This window comes from Garra rufa, chromosome 11 (genome assembly GCF_049309525.1).
Source record: "Garra rufa chromosome 11, GarRuf1.0, whole genome shotgun sequence".
Lineage (NCBI taxonomy): Eukaryota > Metazoa > Chordata > Actinopteri > Cypriniformes > Cyprinidae > Garra > Garra rufa.
Genome location: NC_133371.1, coordinates 21,116,599 through 21,133,698, shown reverse-complemented (window position 1 = coordinate 21,133,698; position 17,100 = coordinate 21,116,599). Strand labels below are relative to the sequence as shown.

General features: G+C 38.6%; 3 protein-coding genes across 3 annotated transcripts; 1 reads left to right on the top strand and 2 right to left on the bottom strand.

The window, feature by feature from the left end:
- Nucleotides 1-1,713: 1,713 nt before the first annotated feature.
- Nucleotides 1,714-5,149, bottom strand: olfcq1 (olfactory receptor C family, q1). The gene is made up of 6 exons (XM_073850951.1): nt 4,929-5,149; nt 4,295-4,586; nt 3,364-4,176; nt 2,997-3,224; nt 2,720-2,843; nt 1,714-2,618 (listed from the first exon to the last, which is right to left on the bottom strand). Exons 1-6 carry the CDS (start codon nt 5,147-5,149, stop codon nt 1,714-1,716), a joined length of 2,583 nt encoding a protein of 860 aa, XP_073707052.1.
- Nucleotides 5,150-7,040: 1,891 nt separating this feature from the next.
- olfcu1 (olfactory receptor C family, u1) lies at nt 7,041-11,343 on the top strand. Its single transcript, XM_073850500.1, has 6 exons — nt 7,041-7,267; nt 7,523-7,829; nt 8,787-9,602; nt 9,855-10,082; nt 10,164-10,287; nt 10,439-11,343. Exons 1-6 carry the CDS (start codon nt 7,041-7,043, stop codon nt 11,341-11,343), a joined length of 2,607 nt encoding a protein of 868 aa, XP_073706601.1.
- Nucleotides 11,344-11,732: 389 nt separating this feature from the next.
- On the bottom strand, nt 11,733-16,667 carry LOC141345617 (extracellular calcium-sensing receptor-like). Its single transcript, XM_073850501.1, has 5 exons — nt 16,377-16,667; nt 15,389-16,174; nt 14,964-15,185; nt 14,564-14,687; nt 11,733-12,646 (listed from the first exon to the last, which is right to left on the bottom strand). Exons 1-5 carry the CDS (start codon nt 16,665-16,667, stop codon nt 11,733-11,735), a joined length of 2,337 nt encoding a protein of 778 aa, XP_073706602.1.
- Nucleotides 16,668-17,100: the final 433 nt, after the last annotated feature.

The following is a 17,100-nucleotide window of genomic DNA, read 5'->3' as shown; positions in this document are numbered from 1 at the left end:
TTGCCAACATTTTATTTTTCTCATAAATCAGCCAGTTGTCTGAGTTGAACCCTACATTTTTATTGCTGCTTTTCATGTTAAACGTAAAGAAACATTGTAATTTTGACATTAACTTTACGCAATATAACATTATTTTATTACATTAATTATTTTGTTTTAAAGTAGTAATTTAAAGCATTCTATAGATATATTTATCATGTTTGTGAGGCAATTATTCGCTGAGTTTCTGATATTTTTTGTGAAGCGCTCCTCAATACAGAGATGGCAGAAAGTTCATGTTTGTTTTCTTTAGCTATTTTACAAAAGTATAACGTTTTGTTGATATTATGAGTGCACACAGATAAAAGAAGACAGTTCTGAACGATTTAACTTTTACCTTTATGAGCAAAAATGATGGCGTATTTTAGGTTTCCACTGTTATTAAGAAAAAAATGCATGTGCGCTTCCATGTTCTGCAAAGCGCGTTTTAGCTTCCACTCTCCACACAAACGATTAGACATTCATCTAACAGCACACATTTATCTAGGTTAAATGTTTAAACTAATATTGTGAAATGCATCAAGTGTTTTATGTCTAAAGATTTTATTTTAGGCAAGTCGTGTTGATTTGAGAAGGCTAAATTGATCAAACATGCTCAACTCATTGCCACTGGCCGCTTGGTCGTTACTTTAAAAAATAAAAGCTTGAATTTAACAAACAAATGTTTCAAACATATTTCTAAATTAACTTAATAAAGACACGAAACGAAATCTAGCCACTTTGCCATTAAAATCCAAAACTGAACTATTTTAATGGCTGCAACACGGGCTGTCTGTAAGTTGTCGGGCAAGGGCAGGGCATGGGCCTGAGCGTCTCGGGCCAGGGCTGGGCCCGTGCAGGACTCTATTCATTCCCTCGTTTCAAATAAAAGCCCCCCCCCCCCCCCCCCCAGCCCCTGGGTCACATATTTTTCTATACAAATTTTACATCTAGTTAAATTTATGGGCTGTTCATACAGGATGCAAAATAAAATAGGTTTTCCCCAGTTAAAATCATCCTGAATTTTGCTGTATTTGAATGCAAGATCCTTGATTATTCTGTGGCACTTATTCTCAGTAAGGCATGACTTTATAAGGTACACTGCCTGTAGGTGGAGTACGCTGACTACAGTATATGAAGGTGGCACTTGAAGGCTGAATGCTCTAACAGAAGAAAACAATATTTAAATATAATAAAAATTTAATTTTATTTATGTATGTATTTAAATGAAAGTTTTAATAATAAAAGTAATCAAAAGTATTTGTGAAATAATGTAATTATAAAAAAAAGAAAAGAAAAAAAAGATCCTATTTATTACAATAAATAGGGCCAATCAGTAAATGCTGAAATACTCTTTCACACAAGAAGTAAACATGTGAATGTTAACATGATTTAAATTTAGATTTCTGTGTAAATCATTCATAAATCCCTTTTTGGATAAAATGTTTCTTTCAACTGAATGTAACAATTTAGGTAAGGGTAAGTAGGGGGTCTGTTAGACCTGCTAGGCATTTATCTGAAAACCAGCCAAGCTTATTTGATTGAACAGATGCTAATTGTTCTTAACATGCATCAAAGCTGTTTATTCAAGATTCAACACGCAGTACAGTTGGACAGTGTCATAGACTGGATACATTTAAGATTGTCAAAATTGAAAATTAAAGTTCAGCATTAAAAAAGTTGTTTAAAATTATTTTAGGTTGCTCTTCCCATGATAGCTTTTTTAGTGTTTCTTTCTGGGTGTAATATAATGATGTAGCACTTTGGAGCAAATATAGCAACAAGTAATCCAAAACTAGAAGCCAGAATGGCGAATATCTCTACAGCCACTGCATATTTCCCTGGTGAGCTCACATATGCTGGAACAAACGCAATCCACACAGCAAAGAAGATAAGCATGCTAAAAGTGATGAACTTTGCTTCATTAAAATTATCTGGAAGGTTTCTGGCCAGGAAGGCTAACAGGAAACTTACTGCTGCTAAAAGGCCAATATAGCCGAGTAGCATGGAAAACCCAGCCACTGAGCCTATAGTACATTCATATACTATTTTGGAACTGATATACTGGCTGTTTTTATGGGGTGCCGGAGATGCATTTGATAGCCAGACTGCACATATCACAACCTGGAGGGCTGTTAGAACCAGAACTGTGCATCTTTGTTGAGCTGCTCCAAACCACTTCATAGCACCTTTACCCTCTGGTCGAGATGACTTGAACACAGCTATCACCACCATAGTCTTGACCAGGATACTGGAGATGCACAGGACAAAGCTTATGCCAAACACAGCATGTCTTAACTGACACGTCCACAACTGTGGCCGGCCAATAAACAGCAGCACACACAGAAAACATAGTTTGAGTGACACCAGCAGCAGGAAGCTGAGCTCCGAATTGTTAGCTCGCACAACTGGAGTATGGTGGTGATGTGCAAAGATGACAACCACTGCAGAACAGATGCAGGTGCCAAGCAAAGAAGCAGTGCTCAATGAAATGCCCAGAGGTTCCTCATAGGATAGAAACTCCACTTCTTTAGGGACGCACTTATCCTTTTTTGTGTTGGACCAGAAATCATCTGGACACACTGTGCACTCATTGGAATCTATGAATATGAAAATGAAAGATAATGAAAATAAAAATAGAGGCATAATGTTGATTAAATTTGTGAATGAATAAATACAGTTTCATCATGAATCTCTTCACCTGATATATTAGAGATCTCTCCATCTGCACATGGAAGGCAGTCAAAACAGCAAACAGGAAGGCCCTTCCTTCTGGCTCGCCTGGTACCTGGGGGGCAGCTCTCACTGCACACAGACTGTGGGGGCTGAAGGATACATAAGGATCAAAAATCATACAAATATATTGTGCATGTCTGTAAAATTTGCAAAAAGTGCACTCTTTCAGCAAAAATGACACACGTAATATGATATTATATAATGGTTTTGTTACAATAGTTTAAAAAATAAAAAAGACTTACTTTATTTGTCTCTAAGTTCCAGTATACTGCATCCTCCTCCAGTGTGAGCACCTTCCCTCTTGCTGCCCCTTCATCTACCACACCAACTGTTCGAGCAACTATTGACCCATCAGAGCTCGGCTGCCAGTTCATCACATCATAGATGGCCAGAGCATCTCCATTCTCATCAAATGATACATAGTCTCCAAACCCTGTGGTGAAGTTTACTTTCTGTAGGTAGTGAACCAGCTGCACAGTTTGTAGGCAGAACATATCTGTCTTAATAATTTGCATTAACATGTTTTGTTTGTTTTCCATTTAGCTATTCTATAAATTTGAAATGAACGGTATAACTGATAAGCTATACTTCTGTCCACAGGTGTCTTACCTGCCAGGGTTTCAGGTTGGTTATATGACCACATCTGTTTCCACTAAATGGTCCTCTCCCCTCCTCACACTGCATAAGGCCATGGAGTGCATGTGCCAGGGCATAAACTGCCTTATACACATTATATGAGGCCCTCAGTTCTGATACATCAGTGTATGCTGTCTCTGTGCTGCTTAAATCTTCCTGTCCTGTACACATTTTTTCTTCCTCTCTACCTTCAGTGTCAAAGCTGCACCCGAACATGTTCTCCCAGAAGATTCTCACCATATTATTTCTTAAATTACTGTCAGGATGGAGGCGTAGAAGAAATTCATTAAGTCCCTGGATCTCTCCTCGACGGATGGCAATGCCCAGAGTGCCTACTAGGAAGGGCAAAAGACGCTGAGTGTGAAACACAGGTGAGGTGGCCCAAGCTTCACTTGCAATCCACTGCCTGCCTGTTACATTCTGCAGTGCCACCTCATCCATCAAAGGCAGCAGATAGGCTTCTGTGGAGAACACCACCACCACTCTTGCTGTAGAGGCCTGAATCACTTGTACAATGCGCTGGATGTCTATGTGGTTGTTATCAAGAGGCAGGATTTCAGAAAAAGAAACACAACCTCCAAACAACTGCACTTCCTTTTGGAAAGACTGAGCAGCATTGATGCCATAGTCATCATCACTGTAGAGAAGACCAACCCAGGTCCATCCAAAATGCCTCAAAATCTGAATCATAGCCCGCACCTGGAAGGCATCACTGGGGATTGTTCTGAAGAAAGAGGGGTACTTTTTCCTGTCACTCAAACAGGAGCAGGTGGCATAGTAGCTAACCTTATAGGAGAGATCATAATGACAACGATAATTGTTTTAGCAATTACTCTTTTAAATGAGCAGACAAAATTTAACATTTTGTGAAAGAGAACAGAATTTCATATTCAACTCATCCTACCATAGGTATTTGAAATAGTCCCAGCACACTGGAGATTGCTATACAGTGAGTAGATCCAGGATCACCCACAATCCCAATTACTGGTGGAGGGCCAGTGCAGTTGAAATTGGAAACGTTCTCTTCTGTACCACTAAGCAGGGCGGTTGCAGACCTGAATGCCACTCCAAGCTTCACACAGTTGTCATACAGATGATAACCGAGGGTGACGTTAGGCAACAGGTTAGGGTTGTTGTTGATCTCATTTATGGCATATACCATGGTTTGTGCCTGCTGGAAACTTGCCATATAGAATCTAGAAAAGGCAGCACAATGTTTAAATTCAGTTACCCTAAAGAATATCAGAATCATTATCATCAAAAAACAAACACACACACACACACACACACACACACACACACACACACACACACACACACACACACACACAAAAAAAACATTATTACAATCCCATGATAAGATGATCTCTTGATCTCTCTGATCTCAATACATTTCAAACCTTTCATTAGACAATTAGTTCTAGATGAATAATAAAACTACCAAGTAAGTAAAAATATAGACTTTGTTCTGCATGTGTTTTCTACTATTGTCTTTCAAATGTCCTTTCCTTTTCGCCATCCGTTTAGCCCAGGCTCACCGCTCACACTGTGGCTGTTCCGGTTTTCTTTCAAAGTTCAGTTCTGGAAACACTGTGATAAGATGAAATGCAAACAGGCCTCCAATGATAAGGTCTCCGTCTTGGTACATCCCATTTAACTTGAAGCGCCCCTGGAGCTGACAGGAGCCTGACCTGGTGATTGAAGATGCAAAGATACAGGTAAAGGACAGATAAAAACATACATATAGAGTGATCCACATCTCTATTACTTTCTCTCACACACCCACTTGACTCATGAATGTATGATAAAGATTATGTGCAGCACTGTTTTATAGAGCAGGTGATGTCACATGGGTGTTAGGAAAGACGTCACTCTGGGTCTCAATTTCTCTGTTTCAGAATTTGTATAGAATAAATAGTTACCATTATTTGCTTTATACTAGCAATGAACATTCTCTTTTTTTAGCTAAAAAAAATAATAAAAAATCAAGAAGAAAATAATATATAAACAATTTAAATTAAATACTGGGTCGCAATTAGAAAATTGGGAGCATGTAATGTTGTGCTGGCAACGTTTTATGCTAGGCTTTTTTAAAATGTTATATAGTTTAACAAATCTGACATCTGAGTTCTCATATGATTATGTTGTGTGATTATAAGGCACAAAGAAAGAAAAAAAGAAACAAACAAACAAAAAAAAGTACCAAAGTGTGAAAAATGCCACATCACTCTTTCTTAGGGTTGCCACCCGTCCCTTAAAATACGGAATCGTCCCGTATTTGAGAATGAAATTGCGCGTCCCGTTTTGAATCAATACGGGACGGGTTTTGTCCCATATTTTTTTATAATTTTTTTTAAAGCAGCGTCTCATGCGGTTAATCACTGCGGTAAAGCCAGCCGCGGTTCAGAAAAACACGGTCAAGCCAGCCGCGATTGATTTTAAGTGTGCGCGCATATTTTTTGATTACAGTAGTTTCAGAAACAACACAGAGAACGCGCTTGCAGAGCGCTTTTCATTTAGACGCCCAGGACTGAGAGATAATACTACAAAATGCTCGTGAATTTTTACTTACTTATTTATTTGCATTTCTGCTTTAATATCCGTTTTATTTATTGATGTACTTGACGGTTCTTTTCTGAGAAATGGGACATTATTAGACTTTAGAGTCTAATAAGTAGAAAAAAAACAATGATCAGTTCTTATTCAGGACGGCCCATATTATATGCAAAACTCATATGAAACCTTTTTACTGCAGCATTTTTGAGATATGGGACATTATTACATTTTAACGGGGTATATAGACCCCATTTCTAAAAAGTAGAAAAAAAAACAATGATCAGTTCTTATTCAGGACGTCCCATATTATATGCACAACTCATTTGAAACGGCAGCATTTTTGAGATGACCCCCCCCCGGAATGCGTCCCTTATTTTTGGGTATTAAAAGTGGTAACCCTACTCTTTCTATAGTATGGATACAAATTACCACATGTAAATATATACATAGGGGGAAGTTGGATGGGGGGAGTGTGTTCTTTAACATATCCAGTAGATGGCAGTCACCTAATGACAAGTTGTATACTGTCATTTCTCACTTGATCTAAACTGTAGCTCTTTGGGCTCTTTGCAGTGAGCCAGGAGGGAAAAGGTCTATGACACACTTCCTGCGTCCTGGCTCACGATTTCTGCAGACTGTGGCTGATGAATATATCACAATGCCCTTGAGATAATTTGAAATATAATCCACATACAATAAGAAGTTACATGAAATGATCAAATTTATTTGAAGCTTTCAAGTAATTCTGTTCTATATTTAGTTATATATTCAAAAAGTGATTGTTTTTAGCATAGCTGCACACAATATGTAACCTATTGTAACCCTACATAAATGTATTATTTTTTTATTTTGTTACACAATTCAAAGCAATACATTTCAAAGTTCCTTAATCTGAAGCACTGTTAAATCACATGACCTGAGTGACTACTCCACCCACAATGAGTATCATTGGCCAGTCTAACTGGATGTTACATTTGGCATCATTGTGATATATTTTATATAACTGCGAATTCTAGACTTCCAGACATTCTGGATGGGGTCCTCACTAGCTGTTTCCATGGTTGGATTTGAAAGCTTCAACAATGGCCAATAAGATGCCAGTGACTGAACTGGTACCACTTGGTCTGTTGCTTCTGCTGTACTTCTCAGTAGCTTTCTGCAATGAATTGTACAATAGATGCTGGACACTGGGTGATTTTAACTCACCTGTACTGGAACAGGATGGTGATATTGTAATTGGAGGGCTGTTTCCCCTGCACTATATAGCTCCGGAAACTGTCCATAATTACTCTGAATGGCCACAGCATCAAGAATGCAGCGGGTGTGTGAAACAGCATGCAGAGAATGAAGAACAGCAATGAAAATATAAAATAATATACCAGTTGGTTTAAAATAATAAGTATAAACCTTAAATACAATTTGAATGAAATCCACACTGCATTATTGTTCTGAAAGGATGATGTTTATCACTTTTGTGAACTGTTTTCTTCAGAATAAGGCTGTTTGTTAACTTCATACTACTGCTATACCCAGCTCTTTCCTTGTTGTCTTTGCTCTCTCTTCATCTTTTAAACAGGTTTGATTTTCGTGCATTTCGCTGGGTCCAAACAATGGTGTTTGCTATTGAAGAAATTAACAATAACTCCAGTTTATTACCAGGAGTGACACTAGGTTATCGGATCTTGGATAGCTGTGATCATGTGCACACCAGTCTGCGGAGCATGCTTTTCCTGGTGAACGGCACCTCCAGTCAAACACAGGTTAATGCTGATGGTAATGCCAAATGTCTTTCCACTGCCCCAGTGCCAGCTGTCATTGGTCTGGCATCATCTTCCCCTACACGGGCTGTGGCACAAACGTTAGGTCCATTTGGAATTCCACTGGTAAGAGAGTATGAATAAGAGTCTCGTAAGAGATGATAATTCTAGATATTTATTTATTTACTATAACATTTTTGTTAATTAATGTATTGGCATATTTCTTTGTTTAACATGACTGCATAATTTCAGTCAACGCCTTTTTCATCTGATGCTGTCATAAAAATTGAAAGTTTGACAGTGCATATTTGAGCATTGTTATGTATTGAGCATATGGTGAAATTACTGGTAAAAAAAAAAGAGCAATATGCCATACAGTTAAGCTCTGTGAGCATCTTAACACTGAGTTTCATGTGTTGAGTCTTCAAAGAACCTGCTTTTATGAAAACCTATGTTCATAAATCAGTAATGACCAGTGTGATAAACTAATTTGACTATTATATATTATTCAATAAATAAAATGCCAGATTATCTGCTTTATGATCATGCATGTCTAATCTCTGTATTCAGCTTTCCCCTGAGTCTTTAATCCTTTTTAGTTCTATTTGTTGTAGTGCATACTATTGAAAATGTATGTTCCAGTGAATTAGCTTATTTAAAAAAAAAAAAAATATATATATATATATATATATATATATATATATATATGTGTGTGTGTGTGTGTGTGTGTGTGTGTGTGTGTGTGTGTGTGTGTGTGTGTGTGTGTGTGTGTGTGTGTGTGTGTGTGTGTGTGTGTCTTTATGTTTTTATCATTTGCCCAGGTTGTATAAAAGGGAAACATCTTTTAGAAAATGATCAGCATCTATAACCTGATCAGTGCAACAACAAAAAAATAAAAACATACTTAAAACATACTTATGTGCACTGTTCTAATGTTTATTTTATCTTCAAACAGACAGTTTTAGGGAGAGAAAAAAACTTCACTTCCAAAAACAATAAGACAAATCCATGTCTTCACATCTCCCCTAATCTCCTATTTTTCTGTTTCTTTCCCTTGCCGTTTCTCCTCTGACTCAATTCAAGATAAGCTACTTTGCAACCTGCACCTGTCTCACAGATAAGAAGGAGTACCCTTCTTTCTTGCGTACTGTGCCCAGTGATGTATTTCAGGTGCAGGGACTGGTCCAGTTGGTTTCCCATTTTGGCTGGCGCTGGGTGGGTACGGTGGGCACAGATGATGACTACAGTCACTATGGCATCCAGGCCTTCACCGAGCAGCTTGAAAGACTTGGTGGCTGTATAGCCTTTCACCACACTATACCCAAAGCACCTTCCCAGGCACAAATACATGATATTCTTAATAGCCTGGAGGGTTCTACTGCACGAGTGATTATAGCATTTGCCACAGAAGGACAGCTGCTGGAGCTGCTAATTGAAGCAGCTCATAGAAATCTAACAAGATGGCAATGGGTGGCCAGTGAAGCCTGGGTGACGGCCAAACTTCTTACTATCCCTGAGCTTCACCCTGTTCTGGTTGGAACAGTGGGGTTTTCCTTTAGGGGCACCACTATTCCAGGCTTGGCTGAGTTTCTCCTCAGGGTAAGACCTTCACCTAGAAAAGAATCTGTTTTCACTAACATGTTTTGGGAGGAACTTTTTGGATGCAGCCTAGGTTATGAGGATGGTGGTGATTCTGAGTTGTCACTCTGTACTGGTTCAGAAGATTTAATGGTGACTGAGAATAGCTATACTGATGTATCAAGGGTGAGAATTTCATACAATGTCTATAAAGCAGTGTATGCTATTGCTCATGCTCTACACCAACTGTTACAATGTGATTCTAAGGAACAAAGCTCAGATCAAGTCTGTAAGACTGAATCAGAGTTCTCTCCGTGGCAGGTAATATTCATGTGTTAAGATAGTTAAGATAGATAGATATATATATATATATATATATATATATATATATATATATATATATGTATGTGTGTGTGTGTGTGTGTGTGTGTGTGTGTGTGTATTTTTATATATGTTTTTGTCAGAACTGTCTTTCATAAAAGCTCTAAAAATCATTATTATAACTTTATTTTGAAATGTATATTCCATATTGTAATTATATTTATATACTGATTGCCTTAACTAATTCAATAGCTTCTTCACTACCTGAAGAAAGTACATTTTACAAACCAGTTCAATGAGAAGGTGTATTTTGACAACAATGGAGAGCCTGTGCCCCTCTATGACATCATAAACTGGCAGAAAAATGACAGAGGTACCATCCGGTTTCAGATGGTGGGCACCTATGATGGATCTGCCCCACATGGGCAGCAGCTTAAGATAGATGAGGGGATAATTCAGTGGTCAGGACGACACACTGAGGTCAGCCTTTGTTCCCATGGCAAACAGTTGTGAAGTTCTTAGTTGTGGGAGATTCCTGATTTTATTATGTTTTGTATGTAGGTTCCTGTTTCTTTATGCACCCCTTCTTGTCCCCCTGGGACACGGCAAGCCACTCGACCAGGCCAGCCTGTCTGCTGCTTTGATTGTTTGCCCTGTGCTGAAGGGGAATATAGCAATATCTCAGGTATCTATAAGAGCTACACATTATCACCAAAAAAATTCTGACAGGCTGAGCAGGACACAAATAAATTAATATAAGGACATAAAATATTGATTTGAGTATAAATTATTTTATAATTCTAACTGTATATTAACTGTATGTTTCTGTCTACTAGGTGCTACTGAGTGTATCAAGTGTCCCCAGTACTACTGGCCAGACAAAGAAAGGGTTTCTTGTGTTGCTGGCATAGAGGAGTTCCTCTCATACCATGAAATCATGGGAATTATTCTCATATCTCTGTCTATCTTTGGAGTCACTGTGGCAACTGTTATCACAGTGATATTCTTCCTTTTTCGAAGCACACCCATAGTTAAGGCTAACAACTCTGAGATGAGTTTTCTACTGCTGTTGTCTCTTAAACTTTGCTTCCTTTGCTCACTGGTGTTTGTGGGCCGACCCTCACCATGGACATGTCGAGCCCGACAAGCTGCTTTTGGGATCAGCTTTGTTCTATGTATCTCATGCATACTGGTCAAGACCATTGTGGTGCTTTTGGCTTTTCGTTCCACTATGCCTGGTTCTATTTCTCTAAAGCTATTTGGCCCTCCACAGCAAAGGGTTTTCATTTTCTGCTGCACGACAGGCCAAGTTATCTTGTGTGCTTGCTGGCTGGCACTAGCACCTCCTTACCCCTACAAAAACACATCCTATCAGGGTGGTAAGATTGTACTAGAATGTAAAGATGTGTGGCCGCTAGGATTTTACCTAGTGCTGGGCTATATTGGATTACTTTCTTGTATGTGTTTTGCCCTCGCCTTCCTCGGAAGGAAACTTCCAGATACATTTAATGAAGCTAAGCTCATTACATTTAGTATGCTTATATTTTTTGCTGTGTGGATCTCTTTTATACCAGCATACAACAGCTCACCAGGGAAATACACAGTGGCTGTTGAGATATTTGCCATTCTTGCTTCCACTTTTGGACTTCTGTTTTGTATTTTTGTACCTAAATGTTACATAATTTTGTTAAGACCTGATTTAAACACTAAGAAGGGAATGACTGGAAAAATGTCAAAGTGAAATGGTATAAACTTACATGACAGTTACACTGTCTATGTGGTCAATATTTCATTTCTGTTTATCATATTGTTTGATTATGTTGTTTGTTAATATATGGGAGCCACTACTACTGTATACCAAATTTTTTTTTTTTAATTCTGTATTTTATTGTCAGGTATGTAACTATAATTAATACTTGGTAGCCATTGACATAAATAAAGCAATTTTAGGTAATTAAACAGCCTTTTATTGCCTTTAATTTTACAGAATATAAACACACATCCATGCCATACACCACAAACACTAAGATAAATAATAATAATATTAATAACCCCTGATATTTTAAATTCACAGAATATATAATGCCCAATTTAATTATTGCATGCATCTTGGTAGTGCTTTTGCATGACTCAGAGGGCTTTTGATGGTACTTTACCCATTAGGTGTTTTTTGGTATTCTGCTCTGGCCTAAATACAATAATGAAACACTTTGGAGCAAAAATACATAGAATCAGACCAAAGCTTGATGCTAAAATAGCAAAAATCTCCACAGCTACAGTGAATTTGCCTGGAGAGCTGACATATGCTGGAACAAAGGTGATCCATACAGCACAGAATATAAGCATACTAAATGTGATAAATTTAGCCTCATTGAAGTTATCAGGCAGCTTTCGGGCTAGAAAAGCTAAAACAAAGCAAAGGAAAGCTAGGAGGCCAATATAACCCAGCACAGCCCAGAAACCTATAGCTGATCCTAAATTGCATTCTAGAATAATCTTTTCTTTGTAATGTTGCATATTGTTGTAAGGAAATGGTGGGGATATTGTTAACCAAAGCACACATATAAGTACCTGTACAAGAGTGAAACCAAAAACACTCAGTCTCTGTTGAGGAGGCCCAAACCATTTCATGACATTACTTCCTGGAAGTGTAGCCTTAAAGGCCATTAACACCACTATTGTTTTCCCCAGAACACAGGAGATACAGAGGACAAAAATGATCCCAAATGCTGTGTGACGCAACATACATGACCACTCAGTGGGCCGACCAATGAAAGTAAGTGAACAGAGGAAACACAGTGTCAATGAGAAGAGCAACAGGAAGCTCAACTCTGAGTTGTTGGCTTTTACTATTGGAGAGGTCCTGTTTTTGTAAAACACTAAAGTTATGCTCAAAGCCACTAAAGAGCCAGCAATAGAGCAAGCAGCCAGTATAATCCCAAGGATCTCATCCCAGGAGAGAAACTCCACTGGTTTAGGAAGACACTTGTCCTTCTCTTTATTGGGCCAATACTCAGGTGGGCATTTGTGACAATCTAAAGAATCTGGAAGATGAAAAAAATCAGTGCTTAACAGCCATTCATGAACCACAGGAACAAAATTGAAACATGCAATTGATCAAACTATAATGTTTAAAAAAAAGTGCAACTCAGTGGAAAAATAAAGGTGTATGATATAGTACTTCTGTCTGTTTATGTTTATTAATGCATCAAAAACACAATAAAATGCTGTTCATAGTTTTGGCGATAAGTCCACATACACATTTCAGAATCTGCTAAATGTCAATGGTTAAAAAAAAAAAAAAAAAACTAGTGCATTTTTTAATTATTTATTCATTTAGTTAGTTAATTGGCCAGTACTGCCCTGACATCTACAGTATTTAATACAGCAGATGTTTACATAAAGTGCGCAGAAATAAACAAAATTTAAGCAGATGAACCAGTTCAAATGTTTACATACCCTTGAGTATTAAAACTGCATATTACTACCTGGATGATCAAAGACTGGTTTTATGTTTTGATCTGTTTCCCGGTCGGCCAGCCGAAGGATTTACACAGCGGATCACAAATTGAGCGGGCGAGAAGCGAACGCGACCGGCCTCAGCTTATTACAATCATTGACGTTACTAAATTCTCCAGGAATAGCGCATACTCCCACATACTCCCCTCTAAACGTCCACCCAATATTTATAGCAGTTGCATGTCCTTGCACGATGCTTGAAATTTCCATCCAATGACAAAGCTCTTTCTAGAATGCTCTTAGTTCTATAGTTCCTTACAGGCCCGGCTCCACGGCCACCCAATCAGAAGCTTAGCCCACCCGACCCGAGCCCCACACTAAATAGCCAATCACAAAATTGGCGCGACATTTAGTTGAGCTCCATATTTTTTTCTTATCGGCGCACCCGCTGTTTACTTTTACTTTCGATTTTGCGATAACGCACACTCTGTGTAAAGGAAGCAGCACATCTTATAATAGATATTTGTCGGTGAGTACAAGATTGCCGCAAATCCTCCAGTCTATTTTTGTCATATCTCTTTACTTTCGACCTGTGATCAGTCAAATCTAAAGGTCGTTGTACAATGACCATTTTCGTATGCGTTTTTTTTTCTTCTCATATTCGCCATCCTTATCAAAATGCTTAGCCTATATTATGGATGCGAAAATGCAGAAAATCAAACGCGATCCGAATTTTTTTATAACGGACGAAAGTTTCAGAGGCAGTGCAATGAGCAGCTCGTGTTGGATGCAGCAGGGTTGTCAAGTCCGCGTTTTTCCCCACAGAATTGGTCCATGGGTTGATTTCCCCCAGTTATTTAAAGGTTTTAAATATTTCAGAAATTAAATTTCAATAAAATGCCTGTATTTAAATATTTTGCGTTCTACCTATGATACAGTGCTGGATATTAGGTTTTGTGAAGGCTACTGGTAGGAAGCCTTTGAGCTGTGCTTATGACCAATGTGCACAACTGTAAAATGTGTATTTTAGATATGGAAATGAAGTATATAAGTTTTGATATTTGGGATATGGTCAGTGCGCTATTTTAGGTTGTTCTTGACTGGCAATTGGGCTTATGTCAAATAGACCTGGTAACCCTGTTGTCAGATTCTTTCAGTTAAGAATTGTAGCTTACATTTTCCAACTGCAGTAAATTATTTTTATTTCTATAAAAATGCAAAATGACAGTGAAGGTGCTGCAGCGGTGGTCGAGTAATGTAATCAGCAGGGCCGGTGCGGCCAGAATTTTCCCGGTGGATTTTAGTGCCCCACTCCGCCCCTGTGAGGGACTCAAATACACAAATATTAGAACAGGTGCACACAACATACACTAATCCTCAAGAAGGAAATACACTATACTTTTGAACTGGATGATCAGTTTTTGCTTTCTCTGTATCATAAAGTCTCTTATGTCATTGGCCCAGAACCATGTGATTTATCCAGCATAATAAACCCAAAGTACCTGTCTCATTGCTGATTTCTCCTTCTGCACAGTTAATGCAGTCATAACAGCAGACAGGTCTCCCTTTTTGCACAGCTTTCCTAGTACCTGGAGGACAGCTCTCACTGCACACAGACACAGGCACCTGCAGGAGACAGGCAGACACAGCAGTCAGAAATTAACCTGCCTTTTTAACCAGCCTGTTATGTTACATTAATAAATAAATAACCAACCAACCCAAGGCTATCCAGTTATGTATGTTCAGTACTTGCATAGTGGTTTATTTAAATGAACTGTTTTAATGGAACACTGTATTATGTTTATGGTTAATAGAACATATGCCATCAAAAAAATAATAACATTTTTAAAACCATTTTCAGGGGTTCTGTACTACACCCGCTGTTTAGAACACATTTTATACCTTTTTACTGCCATCAAACCAAATGATAGCTCTGCTTAGACTAAAGTCTTGGCCTTTAGGCTGGGATGCATCATATTGACCCACTGTCACAAAATCAACTGAACTGTCTGCTTTAAGTTGCCAGTTCACAAGTTCATATGTGGCCACAGGGTCTCCATTGGTGTCGAATGAAATGGAATAATTATTTTTAGTAAAGTTCACCCGTTTGAGCTGATCAAAAACCTGCATGATAAACATACAAATTTCAAACTGTGTTCTGATTACAATTATTTGCTGAATAATCGAAACTCAAATAGTGGATGTGATTATATAAATATTTTATAGTAGGCTTGTGCAGTAATATTCCATTATATTTATGCATTTTAAGAAATCTTTCTTTTATATGTATTGAAAAAGTTGATTTATTCCACGATGAGAAAACTTACCTTACGGGGATCAACTATGATGCTTTTGTCACATCGACTTTCCTTACAGACAATGCTATGGAGGGCATGAGCTATAGCATATGTGGCTTTGTACACCATGTTAGTGACGCGCAACTGGGACGTGTCTGTGTACGGGTTCTGTAAAGCGCGCAGATCCTCTGTGCCATCACATGCTGGCATACCAGTAGAAGAAACTGACTCTCCTTTTAGACTACAGCTGAATGAGCTCTCCCAGAATTCTGTCAGCAGAGGAAATCCTAACGCCTGCTCTGGAGACAGGTCAAGTAAAAAGTCACGAAGACCAGGGATAATAGATCGCGGGATTGCAAAACCCACAACACCGATACACAAATTAAACCGCAGCATTTCCGGGTCTGTAACCCACGACTCACTACCAATCCACTGCATCGGGGGAGGAGGCTGCTGGCTTAGCTCTTCTAAAAGAAGTCTCATATCACCTGAGGCCAGAAAGGCAACGATTACACGAGCCGTTGATCTGCGAATGACTTCAGCCACTCTTTTCAGTTTGCTGCGCGGCTGGGTCCTGTAGTAGGCCTCAGAGTACTCCACACAGATTCCCTCCTTCTCAGCAGCTTTTAAAAATGATGCCATGCCATTATTCCCGTAATCTGAATCACTGCGCACAGCGCCGATCCACGTCCATCCGAAGTGTTTGACCATCCGTGCCAGTGCAGCCGCTTGATGGTGATCGCTGGGAATGGTCCTGAAGAAAGTAGGATACTGCCGTTTGTCACTGAGACACGCGCATGTTGCGTAATGACTCACCTGTAGTGCACAATGAGGAGAAATGTATTTATTTTAGAAAATATTACGACTTTAACATTAAAAGTTCGACTGCTTCAATAATACGCATTTTGTAGCAAATGTTCCTTTGGCAACAATTATTATGCAGTTTCTGACACAGTGCCAACATTATTATTTTATTCATTTTGTAAATCACCAAAACATATTTATGTTGAGAAAACACCTGTGGAATTCCAAAGGGACCGAAAAGTCTTGAAGTGCTTATAGACGGCGTGGAACCAGATTCTCCGACAAGCGCAACTGCAGCAGATTTTGCACAGCAATCTGTGTAGTTAAATATGAGATCTAGTCCGTTGGCAAGCTGTAATGCTACTTTGATTGCCATTGGCACAGAGCCACAGGAGTCATATATATGGTACCCTAATGTAATTCCTGGCAAAAGATCAGAGCTGTTGTTTATCTCCTGGATGGCGAACTGCAAGGCACGAGCAAAGCGCAGCTCTCTGAAGTCCATGCTGTTAAAGCATACACGAATAACTATTAGGAATAATAATTATAATCATGATTTAAAATAAATAAATGACCACTGAAAGGGTTTAATTGTCCAATTATTATTAACTTATTTTAAATAAGCAAAGATGTATGATTTATAAACATGCATAAACATTTACATTGATCAACATTAGCACAATAATTGCAATCAATTCTAGACTACTCTGTTAAAAACTGTATTTAATTTTACATCAAGTTCTAACCTGCCACTGCACTCAAGTGGTTGTGGCCGTCTAATGTAGATGTGCTTCTCTGTCTTCAGATAGTAATGAATGGTGAAAGCCCCTCCAATGACAAAGTCTCCATCCTTGAAAAGAGAAGGGGGCTGAGGGTCAGCTTGGAGGATGCAAGTGCCTAAATGAACTCCACACACAACAGGACAAAGCCTGGCAATA

Excerpts from the sequence above, each read along its gene's own strand:
- olfcq1 (XM_073850951.1), bottom strand. The coding sequence starts at position 5,149 with ATGTGGATCACTCTATATGTATGTTTTTATCTGTCCTTTACCTGTATC. Across the intron at positions 4,587-4,928 it reads GAACAGCCACAGTGTGAGCG|ATTCTATATGGCAAGTTTCC; the intron begins GTGAGCCTGGGC and ends TGCCTTTTCTAG. Across the intron at positions 4,177-4,294 it reads GACTATTTCAAATACCTATG|GTTAGCTACTATGCCACCTG; the intron begins GTAGGATGAGTT and ends CTCTCCTATAAG.
- olfcu1 (XM_073850500.1), top strand. The coding sequence starts at position 7,041 with ATGCCAGTGACTGAACTGGTACCACTTGGTCTGTTGCTTCTGCTGTAC. Across the intron at positions 7,268-7,522 it reads CAGCATCAAGAATGCAGCGG|GTTTGATTTTCGTGCATTTC; the intron begins GTGTGTGAAACA and ends TCTTTTAAACAG. Across the intron at positions 10,288-10,438 it reads GGAATATAGCAATATCTCAG|GTGCTACTGAGTGTATCAAG; the intron begins GTATCTATAAGA and ends TCTGTCTACTAG.
- LOC141345617 (XM_073850501.1), bottom strand. The coding sequence starts at position 16,667 with ATGGACTTCAGAGAGCTGCGCTTTGCTCGTGCCTTGCAGTTCGCCATC. Across the intron at positions 16,175-16,376 it reads GTCCCTTTGGAATTCCACAG|GTGAGTCATTACGCAACATG; the intron begins GTGTTTTCTCAA and ends TGTGCACTACAG. Across the intron at positions 15,186-15,388 it reads TCATAGTTGATCCCCGTAAG|GTTTTTGATCAGCTCAAACG; the intron begins GTAAGTTTTCTC and ends TTTATCATGCAG.